This window comes from Macaca mulatta, chromosome 9, assembly GCF_049350105.2.
Source record: "Macaca mulatta isolate MMU2019108-1 chromosome 9, T2T-MMU8v2.0, whole genome shotgun sequence".
Classification (NCBI taxonomy): Eukaryota; Metazoa; Chordata; class Mammalia; order Primates; family Cercopithecidae; genus Macaca; species Macaca mulatta.
The window spans coordinates 23777336-23799310 of record NC_133414.1 but is presented as its reverse complement, the minus strand read 5'-3'; the positions used below and the strand labels follow the sequence as shown (position 1 = coordinate 23799310).

General features: G+C 45.1%; 1 protein-coding gene across 4 annotated transcripts; it reads right to left on the bottom strand.

Moving 5' to 3' along the window:
- Nucleotides 1-11060: 11060 nt before the first annotated feature.
- Nucleotides 11061-21446, bottom strand: BMI1 (BMI1 proto-oncogene, polycomb ring finger). 4 transcript variants are annotated; one of them, XM_015146598.3, is made up of 10 exons: nt 20828-21446; nt 15996-16126; nt 15572-15668; nt 14903-14958; nt 14760-14810; nt 14495-14603; nt 14374-14419; nt 13852-13950; nt 13421-13501; nt 11061-13336 (listed from the first exon to the last, which is right to left on the bottom strand). In XM_015146598.3, the coding sequence occupies exons 2-10, from the start codon at nt 16105-16107 to the stop codon at nt 13007-13009; spliced, it is 981 nt and encodes a 326-aa protein (XP_015002084.1). In that variant the 5' UTR covers nt 16108-16126; nt 20828-21446; the 3' UTR covers nt 11061-13006. The 4 variants fall into 4 exon arrangements, with proteins under 4 accessions (XP_015002084.1, XP_015002086.1, XP_015002087.1 ...); XM_015146600.3 differs by lacking the exon at nt 20828-21446 and adding an exon at nt 20354-20520; XM_015146601.3 differs by lacking the exon at nt 20828-21446 and adding an exon at nt 16837-20298.
- Between the last annotated feature and the right edge of the window lie 529 nt (nt 21447-21975).

Below are 21975 nucleotides of genomic sequence, written 5' to 3'. Positions count from 1 at the left end.
GAAGAAGTGAGCATATCTAAAACATCATTTAAATAATAAAAGGCTTCTTGTTTTTAATAAAAATTAACTGAGTTCTGTGCAGCTATGAAATTTCCCTCCCCTAAAATATTTTCCCCAAAATCATTGTTAGCATTTAAGAAGGCATTCAACTGGCAATTGCATGTAATTACTGAAGTTATGAGACTACATTAATCATTTTGCAAACACTAAATTTAAAATAACTAAAATAACTCCATAGTTACATACAGGAATTAAAAATAAAGGCATTACTTAGTCCATAACCAAGTTAGTGGAACAGAAATATTACCTATAATGATGAAAGTAAATATGACTGTCTTAAATGGTGCATCGCGCCTATTTTGGGAAATAATGTCAGGATTTTAGGTCTGAGCCGACCATCCAGTTATTTCATCAAGTTTGTCAGCAGAGCAGAAGAGATTTGTACACTTGCATCCGGGAAGGGAAGATTAACATTTCTATGCATGTTTTGTGTTGATGCCTTACTCCCTATTCTTGGCTTTTCAAACCTTTAAAGTCAACTCTTTGCATTTTAAAGTTTTTCTTTTTAGCGTTAAGGTCAATGTCAAGATGACAGTGGTTTAACTGGCCCCAAATTCCTCAATATATACCTGTACCTGTCTTCCTTTCCAGTAATTCAGAGGATGAAGAGATGGAACTAATCTTTTCCACTTTCAAAGAAATCCGTGATTAGGGGGATTCCATACACGAATAATTTTGCTTCCCCAAAAGGCACCAGGTAGTGCAAAGTGATTAATACTAAAAATGGGTGCTTTCAATGTTAAGTCCGAAATGCAGCATGCCGTTTTCTAAGGCAATGGTGACATTCCTAAAAACAAATTATTGGAGCTTGATGTGTGAGTGTGATATAAATATCTTCCGTTTAGACTTGGGTGCGTTTTAGGTAATTCAAAACTGACCAAAGCCTGCATAACGAGCTGGAAAACACTAAGCGCCCTGCTCCAGATGCCGGTCAGCCCTCCCTCTCAATACCTCCCACCCCTTTAAAATGTTGGCGTTGTTGGACTTGTGTCACAGAAGGTCCGTACTATCCTCTCCACCCTTCAATCAGTGCAAGACACAGCAAAGATGGAAAGTGCCACATAAGAAACGACTCTAGAGAGCCCACCAAGCCCGCGTCCGGGCCACGCATTCCCCAGACGCGGGACCCGCGAGGATTGCGCCGCGGCTGGCCGCCCGCCCCAAGCCGAAGCCGGATGCTGGCGGGTCCCCAAGCGGAGTGTCCACCGGGTCCGCGCTCCCCGGCGCTGGCAGGCAGCCGCGTCCAATGTGGACAGGAGTGTCGGGGCGACGGCAAGGGAAAAACGTGGTCCTCCCCGGCTTCTTTGGCTTTTTGCATTCTTCCCAAGTTTCTCCAACTCCAACGAGCAGCCTCGCTGTGTCTGCGAAGTTTCTAACGGGGGAGGCGGCGCTGGGAGCCGGCCCGGAGCGCGGGCGGGGGCCTCGTGGGTGTCGCGGGAGGAAGGGGCGGAGGCGCGCGGCCCCAGGGCGCGAGTGCGGAAGCGCCTAGCGGGCCGGGTCGGGGGTTCCCTCCCGCGGGGCCTCCTGGCGCGGACCCGGCCGCGGCGGCCGAGGTACGGGCGGTAGAGGGGGCAGGCACCGATTCTCCCGGCCTGGGCTGGGAAAGGCGCGGCGGGCAGCTGGCGAGGAAGGAGGCCTCTGTCCTTTCGCTTTGCTTCCCGGGCTGGGCCTCTAGCTGCAGCCGCACTGCCGCGCGGGGGCCGGGGCGGAGGTCCGTGCCGGAGCCTCCCGGAGGGGCGGCTGCCCCGCGGGCGGGGGAACGGTGCGGCCAACTCGCGGGGGCGAGCCCGGAGCTGGCGGAGACCTGAACCCGGGGACCCAGGCCCCGCGGCGGTGGCGCTGCCAGAAAACTCGCTGCTGCCGCACCGGTCGGCCTACTTCGTCCCGGCTGTCCGCGCCCGGGACTTAGAAGAGCGCCCTGGCCGGGAAAGGTGGGGAAGGGCTTCGGGCTCTCTCTTGCTGGAGTGGGGTGCGGCACCGCCTTACACCGGCGGGTCCCCTAGGACCCCGCGGCGGAGGCCGGATCCCAGAGGCGGGATAGGAGCCAATAGCTGATATAGACAAAAAATAAAAAGCAGCTGCACCTCATTGCGCATGTGCGAGCCTCGATTTTTTTTTTTTTAATTTTTTGACGTCATTTCGCGATATCAAGTCCCAAGCCAAAATGTCTTGTGCATTGGTTACTCTGAAGAATAATGGACTGTATGTTCTGACTCCTGGAAATAACTGCAAAAGTACCGAGGGATGGTTTTCAAGGTTTCTGAAACCTTTGAAAAAAAAAAAAGTGTCTCCAGTTTAACCACTCTATCTGTCCGTTTCTCCCCTAGAGATGATCTGAGCGGAGAGTGAGCTCCGCTAAAACGTAGGCTAAATTCGAGAACACGGCGGCACTACATCTCTCATTCTTTCAGAGGAGATGCTTGCACTACAGTTTGAACCCTTGCTTTTTGACATTTCAGAGAAAACATCTAAATATTGCTAAAGCTGGATTACTTTACCTCCTACTCCAATATTACCTAATTTTTTTACAGTGAAAAAATAAAAGTTCCTATGTGAACAATATAAAAGATTAACAACTTATATGAAGAAAATACTAATAATTTTCCCAAAACTAAGACAAATCTGGTCTTAAGGAATTGAATTATAAAGAAATGCTTTTTATTCAAAGAATGCTTTTTTTTTTTTTTTTTTTTTTTTTTTTTTTGCCCTGGTGAAATAATATGCAATTGCTTATTTTACTTATAAGTCAAGGGTAACAGTCTTGGAAATTTACAAGCAAAACTGGACGTATGCAAGTAATTTCAATATGTATATGGTCATTTCCCAAAGAGAAACAATTTACTAATAAATTCCTGGCTTAAAGAGTGTCTTGCAATACTAAAAACACACAATGGGTAAATGAAAATAGAGATCTCTTGTAGCCCAATTGAATAGAAAAACATTGAATTTTTTAAAAATGTGGTTTATGTATAATGCCTTAAATGTATGGCAAAAGTTTAAGAAAGAAACCAAGTAACTGAATCAGTTCTCTTCCTGGGAAAGGATATTCCCAGAACCCACTACAGACCATGATAATAGACTTTTGTTGCACTAGAGTCTCTTTTTAGGTTTAGAGAGGCTATATAAATTGTGTATATTAAAGTTCAGGAAAATGCAGTTTCCTAAGTCTATTTTAAAGGTTGCTTGCAGAATTGAATGACAAGCTTACTTTATTGTCATGAATTTCCTAAAAAGTGTTATCCAAACTGATAAGCATTTCAATAAGAATTATTTGAGCAGAGTGATCACTTGGTGAAAGTGAGGGGAGTTCCACTGAATCTAGTAACTTCCATCTCCTTAGAAAATGATGGGACAGTTTGAGAAAAACCCAAATGAAAATGTCTTAAGAAAACTGTCATGAGGCATATTTAGAAAGAAACAGCTGGTAAACACATTTTCCCAAGCTTACTGTAACTGAGTTCTTCAGTTTACCCTAGAAAACCTGTAATGTATCATGTTCAAAACAAAAACACTCTCCTGAGGTAATTACTGATAACACTAATTTGTCTGATTCATGAACAGCTATTAATAAAAGCTTCTGAAATATCACTGTATCTTCTCAGTACAATTTACTCATAAGTTTTTTGAAAGTGTACTTGCCGAACTTAGGAGTTTTGTTGAGAAGGCTGGAAAGAAGTCAAAAATTGAGTGGTAATAAGATTCTATAGAAATGTAACCGATTCCAATAAAAAGTCCTCTGTATGGAAGTACATTATGGAAATGACGTGGTTGTCAGACCTAATTGCTTGGCTTTTGAGTCCTCAGAGAAGAAATTCTACAGCCTTAGGGGTGTAGCCTCAAAAGCAGCAGCGTTCCTGGTTTCAGTTTAAATAAAACAATGAAATCCATCATTATTCAAGTCAATAGCGATAATTCACATGAATATGAATGCACTTTGATCTTATCCTTCAATTCATTGAAAGACAGTCGTAATGAAAAAGGGAGATAATCTCTTTAACTTGGTCCAAAGCAAGTTGTTGGAGCTTTTCTTTCTTGAAAGACCGTAGAAAGGAACTTTTCACTAAAGCCTTGCTTTCCTATTTTTAAGATGGTGATGGGGGTGGTTTGGCAAGCTACAGGTCGTTATGCTCCCTCTAGGAACCAAGCAGTGCTTTCTTCTTTTAGGTAAACTGTCTTATTTAATGAACTTGATATTTCGTGAAGCTTAAAGGTGAACCTCTTTTAATAATATATCTAAGAGTCATTTCAGGAGGCAATAATTTGAGTTTACCATCACTTGTGAGTGAAACATACTATTTTCAGTATGCTTAGAGCTTATTTAAATTAAAGAGGATATTCCAAGGTCTTAATAGATTTGCAATATCCAACGCTAGATCCTTAAGCATTCCTGTCCAGCTGTAAAGACAGTTAATGCCATGTCTGTGCTATAAGAAAGTATGAAAGCACTTTAAAATTGCACCTTACTTGTGGCTATTCAACCAAATTTTCAGACACTAGATGAGAAATTAGCAGTTTCAAGTTCTTATGTACAATTTATCATTCTCCTTAGAATCCTGGAAACATCTGTCAGATATTTTAACATACAGTATATGGTATTTGAAATATAATGAAGTAAAACACTCATTAATGAGAGTATCTGATAATGCTACCAGCTTGGAAATTGTTTAGCTTTTCATTAAGTTCATTAAAGATATCCAAGCTTTGTGCTAGTTATCAGTAAGCTAGGGTCTTTTCCTAATAAGAGTTGTTGAGACTTCTGAAATTCCCTGGAAGTCAAACAAATATTTGTTATGTTCAAAGGACTCTAAAGCTTACAAAGATGAATAAGGCAGGTGCTTATCCTCAGGGAGCTTTAAACTTGGAAATTTCAGCACATTTGTGATTTACAAGAAATTTTAACCCATTAAGACCACTCAGCTAACAACGGCTATTCAAAGCCGGGACAATTATTAAGAGGGAAGAAACTTGGCAATGCACATATTTCCAGAGTTATCCTAGTAGCTAAATAAAAGACTTAGCTGGATACTTTAAGGACTTTTCTTCAATAAAACCTGCTTAAAACATTAACAAGAGTTCTCTTGTTATAAAATGTTAAATTGGTGTCCTAGAGCCACAGAAAAAGTAGATCCCTCAAGGGTTAATGCCAGTCGTTTTCTTTATGTTTCAAACCACGCAGTCCATACTGCCAAGGGTTGATGCGGATCATTCAATGAAATGGAGATAAAAAAAAAAGTGTTCCATCCACTAATGAAAACTAGTATCCAGATGCAACAGTTAAGCCAACGCAAATGGTTACATTCTGGATTTCATGCAAAATATTCGTGGTAGACGAAGAAGAAAGATTGCAGCGGGTGCTTGCGCCTGTGGCTCTAACCCAGAGGAAAGCCACTGTTACCAAGCGCAGACGCAACCATGATCTCTTCTTTGTGTCGATGTTATTAGAAAGGGAGTGGGCGTTTGACTTCTTTCTTTGGCACCACCCTTATTGCTGATGTCAAGAAAAGCTCTCTAATTGGCCACTGAAAAAGAATTTCTGATCAACTCCGCGAAGAGAGCACCTGGGGCTGGGACTCAGCGACGCGCCCGGATTTGGGGGCCTCAGGTGCCCGCTGCTCGCGGCGCGCGCCGCACTGTGCGCTCCCAGCCGCCCCTATTGTCTGCGGTGGGGGCAGGGCCCAGCCGGGGGCGCTGGCTTTTGAGCAGAGCTGAGGATTTTGGAGGCTGAGGACCGGAGGTGGGGGCGAGAGGTGTCACCGAAGGCAACCCCCAGGGTTTCAAATGCTCGAGCCCGAGGTGTAGGAGGAGGCAGAGGTACCAGCGGCTGCGGCGGCGGCCCTGGCTGCGAATCGCCGTCGTGTGGTTGCTACTGGCAACCGAGCCTCTGCCGAGCGCGCAGCCCCGCAGCCCCTGGAACGAAGGTGGCGAGGGAAACGGCTGCGGCGCCGCGGCCGCGCCGGCTTGCCCTCCCAGCCCCACCCCAGGGCTCTCGCTCCCGCCCGCGTCCCGCAGCCCCTCCGGGCCTTGACCGCAGCTGTGCGGCAACGAGGGCCGAAGGGCTCTCGGGTTCGGGGCGTCGCTGTCTTGTAAGCGTCAAGTGACTGGCGCCCTCCGCGAAGGCAACATGGCAGCTCGGGCTCCAAGAATGGGATCCCTGCGGTCGCCTGCGGGGCGGGGGTGGCGGGCTCCCATCTCTAGGCCGAGAGTGAGCCCTTCCCGCGCCCCCAACTCCCAGCCGGGCCGAGCCAAGGGAACCGCGCGCGTGGCCTCGCCTCGCCTTCGCCCCTCGGCCCTTTGTTCTCCACTGGGCGGGCGCCTCACTCTTCGGGGGCTTTTCATTAAAACCTCGAAGCTTCGGCCACCCGAGGTGGTGACATCGGCCCTGCTACCACTCAACAGAAATGCCTGGCATTCCCCGTCCCCGGGGGGACCGGGCAGAGCAGGAGGCGCTGGGGCGGGATCCCAACCGACCCTCCCTGCGGAGCCGCCTCTCGTCGGGTCGGTTCCTTCCCGCCAGGCCTGAGCTCGCCGTTTCCCCTCCTCACCTCGGAGAGGGGTGAGGCGGGAGACCGGGGAAGGGACACGCGGGGCCAAAAGACAATGCCTGTCACACCCACTACCCCAAGGAAATGAGATTCTCCCCGCGGGGGAGAGAAAAGCTGCTGGCTCAGAGTCGTCCCAGTCTCGAAAAATCGGGGTGCCAAGCGCGCCTTTAGGTCTGCGCTGGACTCCATCAGGCTTTGGCGCGGGCAGAAGCCGGGGGAGGGCACCTCACAGAAAGGACCCCCGGCGCTCCCCGGGTCTCGGGCCGCGGCGGCTGCACCACCCGGGGGACGACCCGCGCCCCCGAGCCGTCCACCCGGAGCGCCGAGGGGGGGGGTCGACGCCCGCGGAGGAGGAAGGCCAGGGGGAAATTTGCATTTCGTAAAACCGCGGTTAAGAAATGACGATGCCACGTAGACAAGCCAGTTGTGACGTTCAGCACAACGTGCTACTGAACTACCGAGATCCGCCACCAAATGGCGGCTCCGGCAGCCTGCTGCACTGATAAAGAGGACTCGCCCGCCGTCGCCCATTTTAGGCCGCTTTCACTTCTCCGCTGATTCCCCAATCCCTTTCCCCAAGTCGTCCCTTCCTCTCCCGGTTTTAGGGCGCACGGGGAGCTCTCTTATCCGAGCCTCTGTGCTCTGGGGATCCGGCAGGCGCGGGCTCTGCAGGAAGCCGCCGCGTCCCGGCAGCTTTCGGAGGCGATGTCCCAGCCTCGGCCCACCCGCTCCTCTGCCAGGCCGGAGGAGTCGGCACTCCCAGGGTCGCCTTGTCCGGGGACCTATTTTGGCGTCGCCTTCGCGTTCCGAGATAAGAGCCTTTGCCCAGATCTTGAGATTCCCGCCGCGCAGCCACCCCTCCTCAGCCCTGTCACCCGATCAAGGCTCTTTCCCAGGGGATTCGAGTGTGTTCTATTAAACGAGCCCAGCGGGAGGACCCTCTCCCCTAGGCCTTTCCAGTCACAGACATGAAGTCGCTTTCGGGAACCTTCAGGGTGGCCACTTTATAACTTAATGATTTTATTTAAAATCATTCAACAAAACCCCAAACTCCAAGGACACCTCGTTCCTTAAGGAGAAAGGGCATTGATAGGACTCGAAGAGGGAGGAGGACAGAGAAAGGTGATTATCGGGCCTGGCTCCTGGTAGGGCGCGCTCCCGTGGGCTCTGTCCGCGAAGCCGCTGCCTCCCCGAGTGCGGGTCGTTTTCCTGCCCGCGCTGAGCTCGGGGGACAGAGACCCGTCGCTGCGCCTCGGCCCGCCGCTGTGGAGGGCTTCGGCGGGAAGGGGGAGCACCTCCGGAGGCGGCGCGCACCCGGCTGTAACCGCCGCTCGCCACGGGGTCCAACTTTGGAGAGCGACGTCGTTCCCCCGCCCCTCAAGCCCCTTAGGGCCTGACAATCTCGCTTTCAAATTTGGCGGGATCCGAGTCCGCAGAGCCGAGGGCGGCGCGAGGCGAGGAGCGCACGCGCAAAATGGCCTCCCGGTGCCCCGCGGCCTTGGCTCGCGCGCCCAGCAGGGCCGAACCGGGATGGCGCAGTTCCGAGCAGGGGACTGGGTTGTAGCTCTTTCCCCTACTCTGTGAGATGCTAATTAGAAAATAAGGAAAAAGAGAGGGGCGGTTGCTTCTTTAAGGTATCTTTTTGATAAAGGTCTCCCTTACAAGGGAGGCAGCGCTTGTGAGAAGAAGTCAGGTGATTTCCTCCAGGCCAGTGTACTGTGCCCTTTCCACCGGGCACTAGAATCTAAGAAACCTGTTTTTTTGGAATGCCGTGGGGGTTTCCCACCCTAATCACCCTCGCCTGGGCTTTATGGTCCACGCCGTGCGGTGCGCCCCTCTCTCTGGCTTAGTTGAAAGATCTTCCACTCCTGAGGACTTCGGACCTGTGACTTGGGCTCCTGGACCGACTTCTCCACCTGCACTAACCTCGGTGTCCGTCTTGGCCACCATCCCATTCCTGGCATCCCACTTTCCGACGCGCTTCCCTATCACCCGGGTCTGCAGCCTCTTCTCTCAACTTGAGTTCCGGCTAATTTAGGACAGAGTTGGAGATCTCCAAATCCGCACCAACGTTGAAATCACGTCCACGGTGAAGTTTGCATTCCATGATGACCCGACAATTAGAGCAAGAAGTAGCATTTTACTGAAGGGTAGGGAACAACACCTGCTACTTTTGAAAGTAACTTCGAATTGTCTCGGAAGGGACATTGTTAAAGGCTAGGGGCTGAAGAATGAGAGTAGTTTTAACTCCTTTGTTGGAAGTTTTTATGAAGCTCTTACTATTTATTTGGAGGGCTAAAGCGACTTCCGAATGAGTTTTCCACTTGAACTTCTCCAGAACACTTCTCACAAGAGTTCTACAGAGGAGCCTTTCCAGTGATAAATATGACATGACTTCTGATGTCGTCGACTTGATGAAGACAGAGTTGATAGTGAAGTTCTTCATGTGAGACCTCTAGAAATTGCACACTAAGAAAAAGAAACTGGTGCAAATAAAGGAAATCCGTTTCAAGAACCAAAAGAAGAAAAAACGTTAAAAAAAAAATTAACTGCGGAAACAGGAAACACTCAACTGTGTAAACATTTTCGGAGACTTTCATAATCAAAACTGGGCGATCTTGAGATTTGCAGGAAGATCGGCTGGCTCAAGGTCTTCGCGGTGGGTATTTCCAAATCTGATTCGCTGCAAGGCTGTAATATGTGGATATCTCCTTCTATTCCTTGTAAAGAACTGGAGACGTCTCCTCGCTCTGAATTCTGTAGTGCTAATTTACCTCAAGGGCTTTTTTTTTTTTTTTTTTTTTTTTTTTGAGGAGTCATAATTTTTTTAGAGCAACCTTCCAAAGTATTACCTGTGTTAGTGTTCATTTTGTACATGAAGAAACATCCTCAAGTGAAATGCTGTATCTCAAGAGCTTTAAGTTGGAGCTGGGTTCAGTGATTTTTGCACCACATTAGTGTCTTCAAGGCATAGACGGTTTTTGAAAAGGGTTTAATTAGTATACTGTTAGATGCAGCACAGATCTAAAATGATGTCTAGGCGTTTTTCATATAATTTGATCAAGACTCTTTTGTTTTGGATAAAACGCAATGAAGACTGTGTGGGGAAAACAGCCAAAGTATTTTTAAAATCTTATGGAGCCTCCATTCCAACTAAGTTAAATTAAATCAGAATTTCCAACTATCATTCTTCATGCATTAGGAAGAAAAAGATCTCATTTATCAAACCTTTAAAATACAAAGAGAAATGGAAAAATTAACAATTGCTTCACCCCAGGATTTTAAGAGACTGGATTCCATGTGCAGATTGTTTCTAAAAGTAAATCCTATCCCCTCAAAAGATACCACAAAATAAAGTATTTTAAAATACCAAACGTCCTCCTTTCGTGTTGGTCAATGTAAGGCGCATTTCACATGGGTATTTAAGTTCCTATTGTTTTCGTAACAAAACCTTAATAGGCCCATACAATGAGTGTAACAAGATTTCACAAATTAACTGCACCTTCAAAATATTCAGAAAAGAGGAAAGGATGAAGGAAAGTCCCTAGCAGCTTATTCTGCCAGTTGCATTTTCCCTCCAGAGGTCCAAATAGTATCAGAAATGGATATGGAAATAGCAATATGGTTGGCAGGTTAAGACAACTGAAGGGCAGTTGTTTTTTCAACGCAGTGCAATTAACGGCCGGCAATTTTAAAAGCAAAAAGTACTTGTAAAGTGGTATGCATGTGTAAACCAAGATAGATCACTATTTACACAACAGCAACCAGCCTCATTTTTCTCTTTGCATTTAAGCTAAAAATCTGTAAAATCAATTTAGGCATTTTCTCTGAAACATTTTGTTAGCACTAACTTTGTGTTCTAGAATATTTTCAGAAGCAAAAGTCAAACTTAAAGCTGACTTTTCCTGTACCCTGCTTTGGCTACTAAAAGTTACAAAGTTAGCAGCTTTTGATATGGGTTTTCATAAGGTTGAAATTTTCTAACATATTAATTTAGCAAACGTTTTTAATCTTAATTGTCAAACTGTAATAGCTGCTTATTTAAGAATACAAAACATCTTTCATTCATAGAAAAAATTTTGGCTGAAATGTACTTTTAAGCTTATGCCATTTTCTAATTGAGGAGAAAAAAATCTTTTCAACTAAGTAACATTTTCACATATGGCTAAATAGTGCTAAGTAAGCCATAACTGCAGTATCTGATTAATAAGCAATTTCAAAAATCCATCATAAAGCGATTGAGATGTAAAGTTTGAATTCCATGTTGATCTTATAACTTGGTTTTATGTAAATCAAATGACAGTCCACTAGCATTTAAAGTTTTTAGCCTTTTAAAAATACTTTCATTCTTTATATAAATGATCATCCAAAGTAAAAATATCACGACACTTCCATTAACTTTTGTCTTAAACATCATGAAAAACTTAGAGCCTAGAAAATGAGTTAAATTCACCAAAATTGGCAAACATTGGTAACTTTTACTTCAAAGATTGTAAATAAACAGATACATCTTTCAATGGGCTTTCAAGCAGTTTTACAACAAAGCACGTACTTCTTAGCAACATCACTATAAGACAGCAATGTATTCTCTTTAATGTTTACCTGTTGTAATCCTCTATAGGGTTTCCAAAACTTCTGCACATTGTGCTTTTCATATCAAATTTTTATTAAAGATCTTAGCTATTTTCTAAATGAATATCCTTTTTATTGGATTTTTTCCAATTACAAATGAAATTTCATTTTACATCTATAATTAGAAACAACACTTACAATGGGACTGTACAAATTTAGGTCAAAATAAAAATATATGTATTTTGTGACTTCATAAAACATCCTTTACTATATCTTTAAAGAAAGCAGAAGTAACAGCAATATATGTAAAAGTAATGATTTAATGACTATAAGCAAGACAAAGCAATAGAATTGTGCTTCTTTTGCAGACTGGGGACAGTGAAATGTTTAGCTACAATTTTCCCATACAAACATGAAACAATATTCATATAGAATAAACACCCTCACAAATAACTGATGGGTGATGAACACACACCAAGTTCGACCAAAGCAAAAAACAAATTGAAAATTGTTGGGTGGGGTTATTCATATTTTAAATTCAACATGCTTGCTCTATTTAAAAATACCTGTAGAAGCTTATAATAAATAGCTTCTACTTCCAGACATAGCAGAGAAGGCATATTCCATTGTTAACTGTAAAAGCAACTCTTAAATTTGAAATTCCTGCTATACCACATATTAAAATAACTTTAAGATAAAAAGCCTTCTTTCAGCAACTTGCTGGTTTATTTAAAAAATTGTTTTAGAATTACAGTGATCAATATGCATTTTTAAAATACAATATTAATTCCATCATAGCCAATGGAAAATTAACACGCTAAAGTTAAAGGTTTTTCTTTACTGCAGCAATTTTTAAAGTAAACATGTATTATTGGAGAAAAGTATATAAAGAAAAGTATAGAAAGTATAGAAAGATGTGCCAATTGCTTCTAATGGAACAGACTTCAGAATTAGATATCCACATTAAAAATATTATTTGCTGGTAAGCAACGCTAAACATAGGTTATGGGTATCTGCAAAGGTCGAACCAGTTGGGAGAATTTTAACAATCATTTCTGAATGCATGAAACACAATATTTCTTTATAGCATTTATAAATATATCATACAATACTGTTTCCTGTTATGTCATATACCAATATGGCATTGTACAACAAGCATAATGCCATCTGATTCTTACAAAAGCGAATCATTTAAACAAGTCAGTAAAATAAACGGTAGTACCCGCTTTTAGGCATACAGATTGTAAAACTGAAGTTCACTTTTCTTTGATCGGTTTTGCGTAGCAACAGAGAAGTATAAATCAAACAGGAATCAAAATGGCTAAATATGCAAGAAATCGTTATTCACAGTGACATGGCTACATAGAATGCATTATTCTATGCATATTCTTTCCGTTGGTTGAATTTCAAGATAAAAAGCACTTGTTTTCTACAGGTTCACAAAACAGCATAATAACAAGAACAATCAAGGAGAATGTAATGTAGGCGTTAGTTGAGATTAACAAACTATGGCCCAATGCTTATGTCCACTGCAGAGTATTTCCAAATCCAAACAATGGTTACAGAAACCATTTCCCATCTTTCCTAACACAGAGAAAAAGTCTTGCCTGCTTTCCAAGAAACCAATTCTTTGTAACAACAATCTTTCTTTTCAATTAACGTCCATAGGAGTATCACATGTAGTCCATCTTTTATAGCCAAATTTAATGTCACTACAAAAGAAAGCAAATTGGACGATAGTCACATGTATTAGCATCTATAAAGCTGTAATGGCATGAAGATATCTATATAAATCAGGGGTTTAAAATTTTTTTCCTTAACAGTCTCAGGTATCAACCAGAAGAAGTTGCTGATGACCCATTTACTGATGATTTTCGAGGTCTATTGGCAAAAGAAGATTGGTGGTTACCGCTGGGGCTGTTGCTGGTTCCATTCATAGTACTGGAAATGTGAGGAAACTGTGGATGAGGAGACTGCACTGGAGTACTGGGGCTAGGCAAACAAGAAGAGGTGGAGGGAATACCTCCTGCTGGGCTGTTGGCCTTGTCACTCCCAGAGTCACTTTCCAGTTCTCCAGCATTTGTCAGTCCATCTCTCTGATGACTGATCTTCATTCTTTTACAAGTAGGTCGAACTCTGTATTTCAAAGGAAGTGGACCATTCTACAAAGTTAAAAGGAAAAAAATTACTCTTAATTATTTAAATATAGTTTACCATCATAATCTAACAACAGACATGCTACTTACCCTTCTCCAGGTATAAATGTAGGCAATATCCATTAGTGTATAATAATCCTTTAAAGGTTCCTCCTCATACATGACATCAATCTAGTGAAAAATATTTTTATTAGGTAACAAAAGAACAAAGGTAAATCTACATTTTTTATCATTTAAATATAATCCAAAAGTGCTTTAAAAAGCACATTCTCTAAACATTTTAACAAAGAAAGACTTCTGAAACTTCAAATGAGGAAAAAAATATTTCTAGAGAGTGTTAAGGGATTTGTTTTCATAGCATAAAAGAGAACGCATACCAAATGTTTTAAGATAAATTTCAACTTTAGCACTAACTTAACATTTTTTTCCTATTGCTTTTTTGGGTTCAAAATTCAAAGTGAAAAATGTAATTAAAACTGTAAAATCTATATAAAATGCAAGAAGAATATAAAAGTAGATACCTGGAAAGTATTAGGTATGTCCATTTTACTTCTGAGAAACTTTCTTAAGTGCATCACAGTCATTGCTGCTGGGCATCGTAAATATCTTTTATCATTCACCTAAAAGTACATTTAGAAAAGTAACTTTTTTCAGTTACTTTCAGATACGAAGTTTCAATTTGATTGCTTTAATATGATAAAAGATACTAGTATCAAACAAAATTGGAGGTGACCAACCTCTCAACTAATTACTTTGAGTTTACTATCATTATAAATACTAAATGAACAGATTCCTAATATAATAAGCAAACTTCAAGCATACCAAAGTATTAACTGTGAACTATTTAAAATATTTTGTGAGACTAACAATCATACATAAAATAAATTCTAATTATTAAATATCACATGTAGACGTTTCTTAAACATTAAACATGACCATTTTCTTCTATTTAACAGCCGAATATTCTAAAGGGCAACACAATCCCTGATAAAATCTGAAATCCAAACAATGTTTCTTCTATGTTTTTGTAACATGAAACATACCTCCTCCTTAGATTTCTCTTTGTCTTTGTTTACTTTCCGATCCAATCTAAGAAACAGAACATTTATTAGTGAAATAATCTAATAAAACATTACCATAAAATAGATTGCCTAAAGATTTTACCTGTTCTGGTCAAAGAATTCAATGGATAAGCTTATTATCTCATCATCAGTTATAATTCTCTTATCTTCATCTGCAACCTCTCCTCTATCTTCATTAGAGCCATTGGCAGCTATAATGATATAGTGAAATGTAATTTTTAAAAATTAGATACCTAATATATTTTATATATAAGAGGATGGAAGTGGTTAAGTCAATTTCAATAATTTTAATTCCTAGATAAGCTCTCCCCCCAAATAAAATGTCTTCCCTCCCCTAAAAGGTTTACCATCAGCAGAAGGATGAGCTGCATAAAAATCCCTTCTTCTCTTCATTTCATCTGAATGGGGAAAAAAAGATGTAAACATTTGGCATAACACAAAGAACTAATGAATAATCTCTTTAAATTCACTTTCTAAGCAAGTTACTCACTTTTGAAAAGCCCTGGAACTAATTTGTATACAATATCTTGAAGAGTTTTATCTGACCTGAAAAAGAATTAAAATAGAAAACTATGAATTAAGATGGCAAGAACTAAAAATGTTCGTATGTTTCTGCAGTCTTTTTTCATGCTATAGTATTTTACTTTATTGTGATGCTGTCTATAACTATATTGATAAGATAAAAATTAACTGAGAATAAAAGTTCTCTGTATATAGCACTTTTTAAATCAGTAGAAAAATATTTTATATTCACTAATAAATTCCTCACATTTGCTAAGTCAAGAGAAGTGTGCCTTTCAAGTTACTAAATTAAGCTAATATGAATAGAGAATGAAGAGGAAAGAATGGAAGCCCTTTTAAATATTTATTCTTGCCTGTCATGAAGTCCATAAAGCAATGCAAAAAAGATTAACTAATTCAATTTGTAAAGGACAGTTAGAAAAAAAAATCTTAAAATCACTTGTCTACTACTAAACTTTGTCTAAACTTGGTCACCATTAACATGGCAAGAAATTAAACGGCTACCCTCCACAAAGCACACACATATTAGGTATGTATTCAAGAGTAAATTTTCTGTGAAGAAATAAAGAGGGTAGCCTTCAGTAAATTATACAACTTCAATAACAATTACAAACAAGGAATTTAAACAGTTTCCTACCTTATATTCAGTAGTGGTCTGGTTTTGTGAACTTGGACATCACAAATAGGACAATACTTGCTGGTCTCCAGGTAACGAACAATACACGTTTTACAGACTAGAAGTAGAACATGTAAAGTTTTTTTATGTTTAGAAATGAGTGGATAAAGCATTGGTGTCAGAAACCGAGAACTAGTAGAAACAAGGAGGTAAATGCCGAAAAGCATTTCCAACTAAATAAACTAATTCATACCCTGAGAACACATACACTGCATGCTTGTAATACAATACATATTAACAAAAAGTCATTATATGCAAGAGAAGAATATGACTTCACTTTGAACCAACATTCCCACAGATTGCAGGAATCATTAATAGTTTTCAAATTTCAGGTCGAACTGTAAAATACACATGATACAAAAGAGAACTAAAGCTTGGTACTTACAGGAATGTAGACATTCTATTATGGTTGTGGCATCAATGAAGTACCCTCCACAAAGCACACACATCAGGTGGGGATTTAGCTCAGTGATCTTGATTCTCGTTGTTCGATGCATTTCTGCTTGATAAAAAATCCTGCAAGACACAGAAATAATAGCCATAATTCACAGAACAAGAATGGAGATCATCTAGTAATCACACACTCTGAAACACTGAATTCAGAAAACCCATTTAACACTGTACAGCTGGGCTGTCCCAACGTTTCTACAGAAGGAATTTACTCATCAGATCGGAATCACTTCTACCAAACTGATGAAAAAGGATCCAACTAACGTTACTTCTGGTCTTTCAGATCATTCCTGTAGAAGAAGAAAAGGTCTGGGGTGGGGGCTGGGAGCTGAGCGTATTAGGGTCTCTTTCTTCCATTTGTCCTCCAGCCCAGCAGCCCCAAGGCTGCTGCAGACGCCACACAATCCCCGCGGATATTTACCAACCACTAGGGCTTGTTCCAGCTCTCCAAATTTATTATAAAACTTCCTCAAGAATCTGCAAGCGAAAATCCCGGGGTTCCGGTTGTTTTAGACGGTTCCAGCAAGCAGAACCTGGCACGTTTTTACGCGACACGCAGGGAAAACAATTCTGCCCTCCCTGCATCCCTGGCATTTCCGGAGCCGGGTGCCGGGGCCGCAGGAGGAGCACCTCCAGTCGGCCTGGGCCGGGGCCTGAGCGCGGCGGACGCCCGGGGGCCGGGATGCGAGGGGCGGATCCGGCGGCGCCCGGGGCTCCATCTCGCTCCGGATTCGGAACTCGCCTCGGTCGGGGTTTCCATAGCAACTTACACTTACACTTGGCATCCGGCCACCGCTGCAACTCCGCGCGGAGCCCGGCCCGAGCCCCGAGCCTCGGCGGGCGTGCGGGGCGGCGGGCGGGGGAGGGGCGGCGCGCCGCGGGGGCGGGGCCGGCGCGGGGGCGGGGTGGGTGCGGCGACGCCGGGGGGGCGGGGCGGCCCCACGAGGCCAAGGCGCTGGGGAGCTGGGGAGCGGGGACTGGGGACCAAGTCCTGGGCGGCGGGGACCCGGGAGCCTGCGGCAGCGCCCGCGAAAGGAAAATGCAAACCGCACTCCCGGCCATTTCGGACACTCCGGGAGCCTCTTTCCACGTCGACTTGGTGCGCAGAGCTGGTTTCAGATCTCGACTCCCTCGGTCTGTCCTGTCTGCAATCACTAGGTCAGAAATTTCACGAAGGGATTTTTTGAGAATTGCCAACTGTGCACTTAGCCCGAAACCGTCAGGGCTCAAATTGCAGAGATGTTTATTGAACCGAACCTCTTTAAAACTTCTTTCTCTAATGTGACGCTCTCCTGTATATCAAATGAGCGATACAAAGTTTTGGAAAGGCTGAAAACTGAAATCTGTTTTACAAGAAGAAAAGGGGGCAAAGCCCAGTGTTTTATTTGAACAAACTATGCTGGGGGCAAGAAAAAGTACTTTAATCAGTACGATAGTGACAACATGTACAGAACCATGTGACCAGCCCATTCCCAACGCTAAATCAACAGCTTGTCAACCCATAGCAGCGACAGAAGAGAAAAACAAATGTAAACCCCCCCATACGATGAAATGATATTCCCAACAGGTATCTCTATTACAGGAAAGTCACAATGGGGAACTGTCAGCAACAATACACCAGCCGACAGTCAGGGAAGTCAATTACTTCGTGTAGTATTCTTAAAAAATAAACTTCAACCCCCCTCCTTCATTCATTTCAGAACCTGATACAAGACTAAGCTTTCAGACCTCACTGAAGTACACTTTTAAATCTTCCTTGAATGGAAATCCAGGACCTTTTGAAACTTGCAGTAAGATGTACCTGCGGTTTTAATTCCTAAGGTGTATTAATGCAGTGAAGGGAAACACCAATCAACACAGCTCAATGGCTGAAATTAAGAGCTAACCTCAAGAAAATGGTAAAAAACAAAACAAAGCCTCTCTTATGAAAGTGACCACAGTGGCAACTGGCGACCTCTACCAGAAAACTTCTGGTGTGACGACTCAGTTATCTTTGGATTACTTGTTTTGGAGAATACTGTCAACATGTTAACATAAATCTAAGCGGGGCATAGAGGAGTTGCAGGTAGAGCAATGTCCCTAAAGAGTAGCAATATTTAAATCAAATTGTACTTGGTAAATTAAAGAACAGCCTTCTTGGTGCTTAAAGAAAATTCTCCTTCTGAAACCACAGGATCTTTCCTAGAAAGATAGTGAGGTAATACTTCTGTTTGCCTGTGAAAGCATACTGCACTAAAAAACCACTGATCACAAAGTTCATGAAGGGGCTCCAATAAAAATAGCTGCCTTTATTTCTCCTCTACCTTGCAGAAAACCAACGCCACACAAACACAAGTATTAACAAGGAGAACAATCAAACCTCACTGGAGGGTTATCTACCGGTTTGCTTTCAGCATTTAAGTCACATGTACTTGACCAAAAGTCTTTCAAATTCATCTTAAATCTTAATTCACAGAATTCCTCTACCTCAGTTCAGAAAAATTTGGTCACAATCCTGTGACCATTTATAATGCTAATAAATATCACTGTTACTTATATAAAAATCAGTTCTTTATGTTTTTATACTATTTGAAAGTAGTGGCAACCTAAGGAAGACTTCCAAAGTGTTTGACGTGCCTTGATAATATTTGAGAAACAATCTCTTCCACCACAGAAGTGAAAACCTTCCAGGTTCCAACCTAGAAAGTGCCAGTTAAGCAAGCAAAAATGCACCAAACATATTATGGTAAAAATACTCAACCGTTAAAACTTGCCATTGTAACACACTCAGTTGGGGCTGTCAGTTTTTAGGTGGAGGCCTAACACCAGGAATGTCAAAATGAAGGAAAACAGAAGCAAGTTCTAGTGTTAACCATCAACTTGCCTATTGCAATCTAAGAAATGCAAATGAACTCCATAGCCCCAGTTGGGGTTCACAGCCCAACATAAGCATGGGTAAAGTTGGGGTTAATTTGACTCCTGGAGAGAAATTTGCCTATCTGCACACTTAACATACATCCAAGAAATTAGTGATAGAGTATTAATGGACTTATCATGTACAGTTAAATGCTTAATTTTCTTACAAAAGCTTTAAGTGTATACATGTATACACAGTGACTTGTATATGGCTTTGAAGATACTTTTACTAGGCATAAGACTCACACAAGTAGGTTATTTCATGATGTATGGAATTAACTCAAATCTAAAAAATTATAATTTTGTTTACAAAATCAACCCCAAGGATTTCTGATCAGTCTACTTAAAACTCAAATGTTAACATATAGAGTCTCATAACTTGTTATATACTGTCAATAATTTGCATCCTTAAGTATCAACTCTTTCGTGGAGCTTATAATGTGTTTCCAGAACATGGGAGTTAAGGTTCCTATAAAATATACGTTGAACTACTCATAATGTTGTACACACCACCAACCTACACTTGCATTTGGATAAATATGCTCGGAATTTTGCCCACATTAAGGGAAGGGGTTAATACATACTTCTCTTTCATATATTGAACCGTGACCACTAAGCCCACTAAATCCTTTTACTGCAATTGGTAATGATCAAAGTCTCTCTACTTGTTTACTTCCAATTATTAACTGTAAATCTCTGGGAAAAAGATCATGCCATATTGCTGTCAAGCCCAAATGACTGCGTAAACATATGCAATCAACTTTTTAGTGCTCCTTTCTAAAGCATCCCTTTGCCAAATGACCTATGCTGACATTTAGCAAAACCTATAAAAGGTAGTGGACTGGAGTCATGATGCTGAGTGCATCCCTTCTACGTAGAAGTCGAGAGAAAAGTTGCAGTCTCCAAAAGGGGAAAAAAGAAAAAGGAGAGAAAGAAGTAGTGAGAAAGGAAGCCTCCAGCAAGGCTAACGTCCAGTCACCATCTTCACTCCACAAAAAGCTCCAAATTTGAAATGCCCACTTCCCAGGGAGCACCTCCCAAGTGATGTTTAGAGCGCTTATCCAAGACTCCCAACACACAACACCTTGAAAACTTTAGCATTTTAAACACAAATGCAGGAGACCTTGGAAACAACTGGGAACCGCCATCTTACCAGCCATCCAATCTCACACAAGTGTCCCCCCAACTTAAGTTAATAACATTTTTGTCGGGGCTCTCTCCAGCCTAACACCCACCTTGGCGGGTTGGCCGCCTCCCACGCAACCCGTCCCTATAAAATGGGGGCGTTCTCTGGGGGCTGGAGCCCCTCCAGAGCCCTTTCTTCGGGAGAGGAGGGAAGCCACTTGACCCAAGCAGCTCCCGATTTCAGGATCCCGTCCCCGTTTCATCCAAATCTACCTCTCAACAAAGGGCGCTGCGGCCGGGAGAGCCGCCGAGGCTGGAAATACGAGTGCTCCTCTTGGGGGCCATGTGCGTCGCGAGGGTGCGGAGGGGCGCCCGGGGTAGCGGGGAACTAAAACGTGGGGCCGCGCGCGGCGCGCCGGGGCTGAGCGGGCGGCGGCGGCTGGAGCGGCGCCGAGCCCTGCTGGCGGCGGCGGCGTGGCGCGGGCTGCGGGTCGGTCCCGGCGCCGCGGGACTCGGCGGGCGGCGGCGGGCGCGCGCTCGCGGGCGCGGGGCGGGCTGCGCGCGGGGCCGGCGGGCGCGAGGCGGGCGGCGCGGGGCGCGGGGCCGGGCGCCCACGCTGTCAGCGCCCTCCCGGCGGCGCGGCCGGGGCACGGGGGGGGCTCCCCTTCCACCCGCGGCCGCCCCGAGCCCCGCGCGGCCCCCGCCGGCCCCCAGCCCAGTCCCGGGGGCGCCTCGCCTCCTACGTACCCGGAAAGAGCAGCCGGCGCGAGGCGATCGAAGCGGGCGGAAAAGACAATGAAAGTTAAAAGTCGTTCAGCAGAAAATGAATGCGAGCCAAGCGGCCATCTTGAAGCGAGCTGCAGACGCCGCTGTCAATGGGCAACCAGCGCGGCCCCGAGCAGCCGCGGCCGCCGCGCTCGCCTCATGCCGCCTCCGACCGGCCTCCTCCTGCTCCGGCGCCTCGGCCTCCTCCGGCGCCTCGGCCTCCTCCTCCTCCGCCTCCGCCTCGACCTCCAACGCCTCCTCCTCCGGGGCCTCCTCCTCCTCCTCCTCCTCCTCCTCCTCCTCCTCCTCGGCCGCCGCCGCCTCCTCCCGCTCCGCACTCGGGGGAGGGCGCGCGCGGAGGGGGCGCGATCGGTTTTATTCTGCGGGGCTGGGAGGTGCTGCTAAGCCGGAGCGGGGCTCCCGCGCCCACATCCCCATTGTCTCGCCCCGATCTCTGCCTCTCATACTACGATTATTTCATAGTTGCTGTGGGGGAGGCGGGCGGGCGGGGGGCGCCGTGTGTGCGCGTGCGAGCGGGGGGAGGGGAGGAGGGGGAGGGGAGGGTGGAAAAAAATGCACCGCTGAAGGCAGAGTGGAAACTGACACCGGCTCCAAAATGGCTCGGAGTCCGCCCGCCCCCTCCCCCCGCCGCCCCCCCAGCGGGTCACGTGCTCCCCTCATTCCTTAAGGGCGGCCTGGGAATTAGTGTCGGTGTAGTCAGGCCCGTGGCCGCCCCCTCCCCTCTGCGCCGCGCGCCCGGCCCCCTCCCTCGCCCCGCGCCGCGGCGGTGGAGACATTTCTCCACAGCGCCACACGCGCCGCCTTACTCCGCGCGGCCGCCACTCCGGCCCCGCACGCCGCGCAGTCCACCCCGCCCCCCGTTCTTTCTTTCTCCCGGCCGCCCGCCTCCTCCCGGGGCGCATACGTCCCCCGGCCGCCGTCCCCCGGCCGGCCCCGCGGGCTGCGGCCCAGGCTCAGGCGCCGCGGCGCGGAACCTGCGCCCGAGTTGGGCTCGCAGAAACAACAGCGCCTGCCCTTGCCCGCCCGCCCGCGGCCGCGCCGGCCTCTTCCCCGCCCGCCGGCGGCCGAGGCGGGGCGCGCGCGGGCGACGGCTGGCTCCGGGCAGGGGC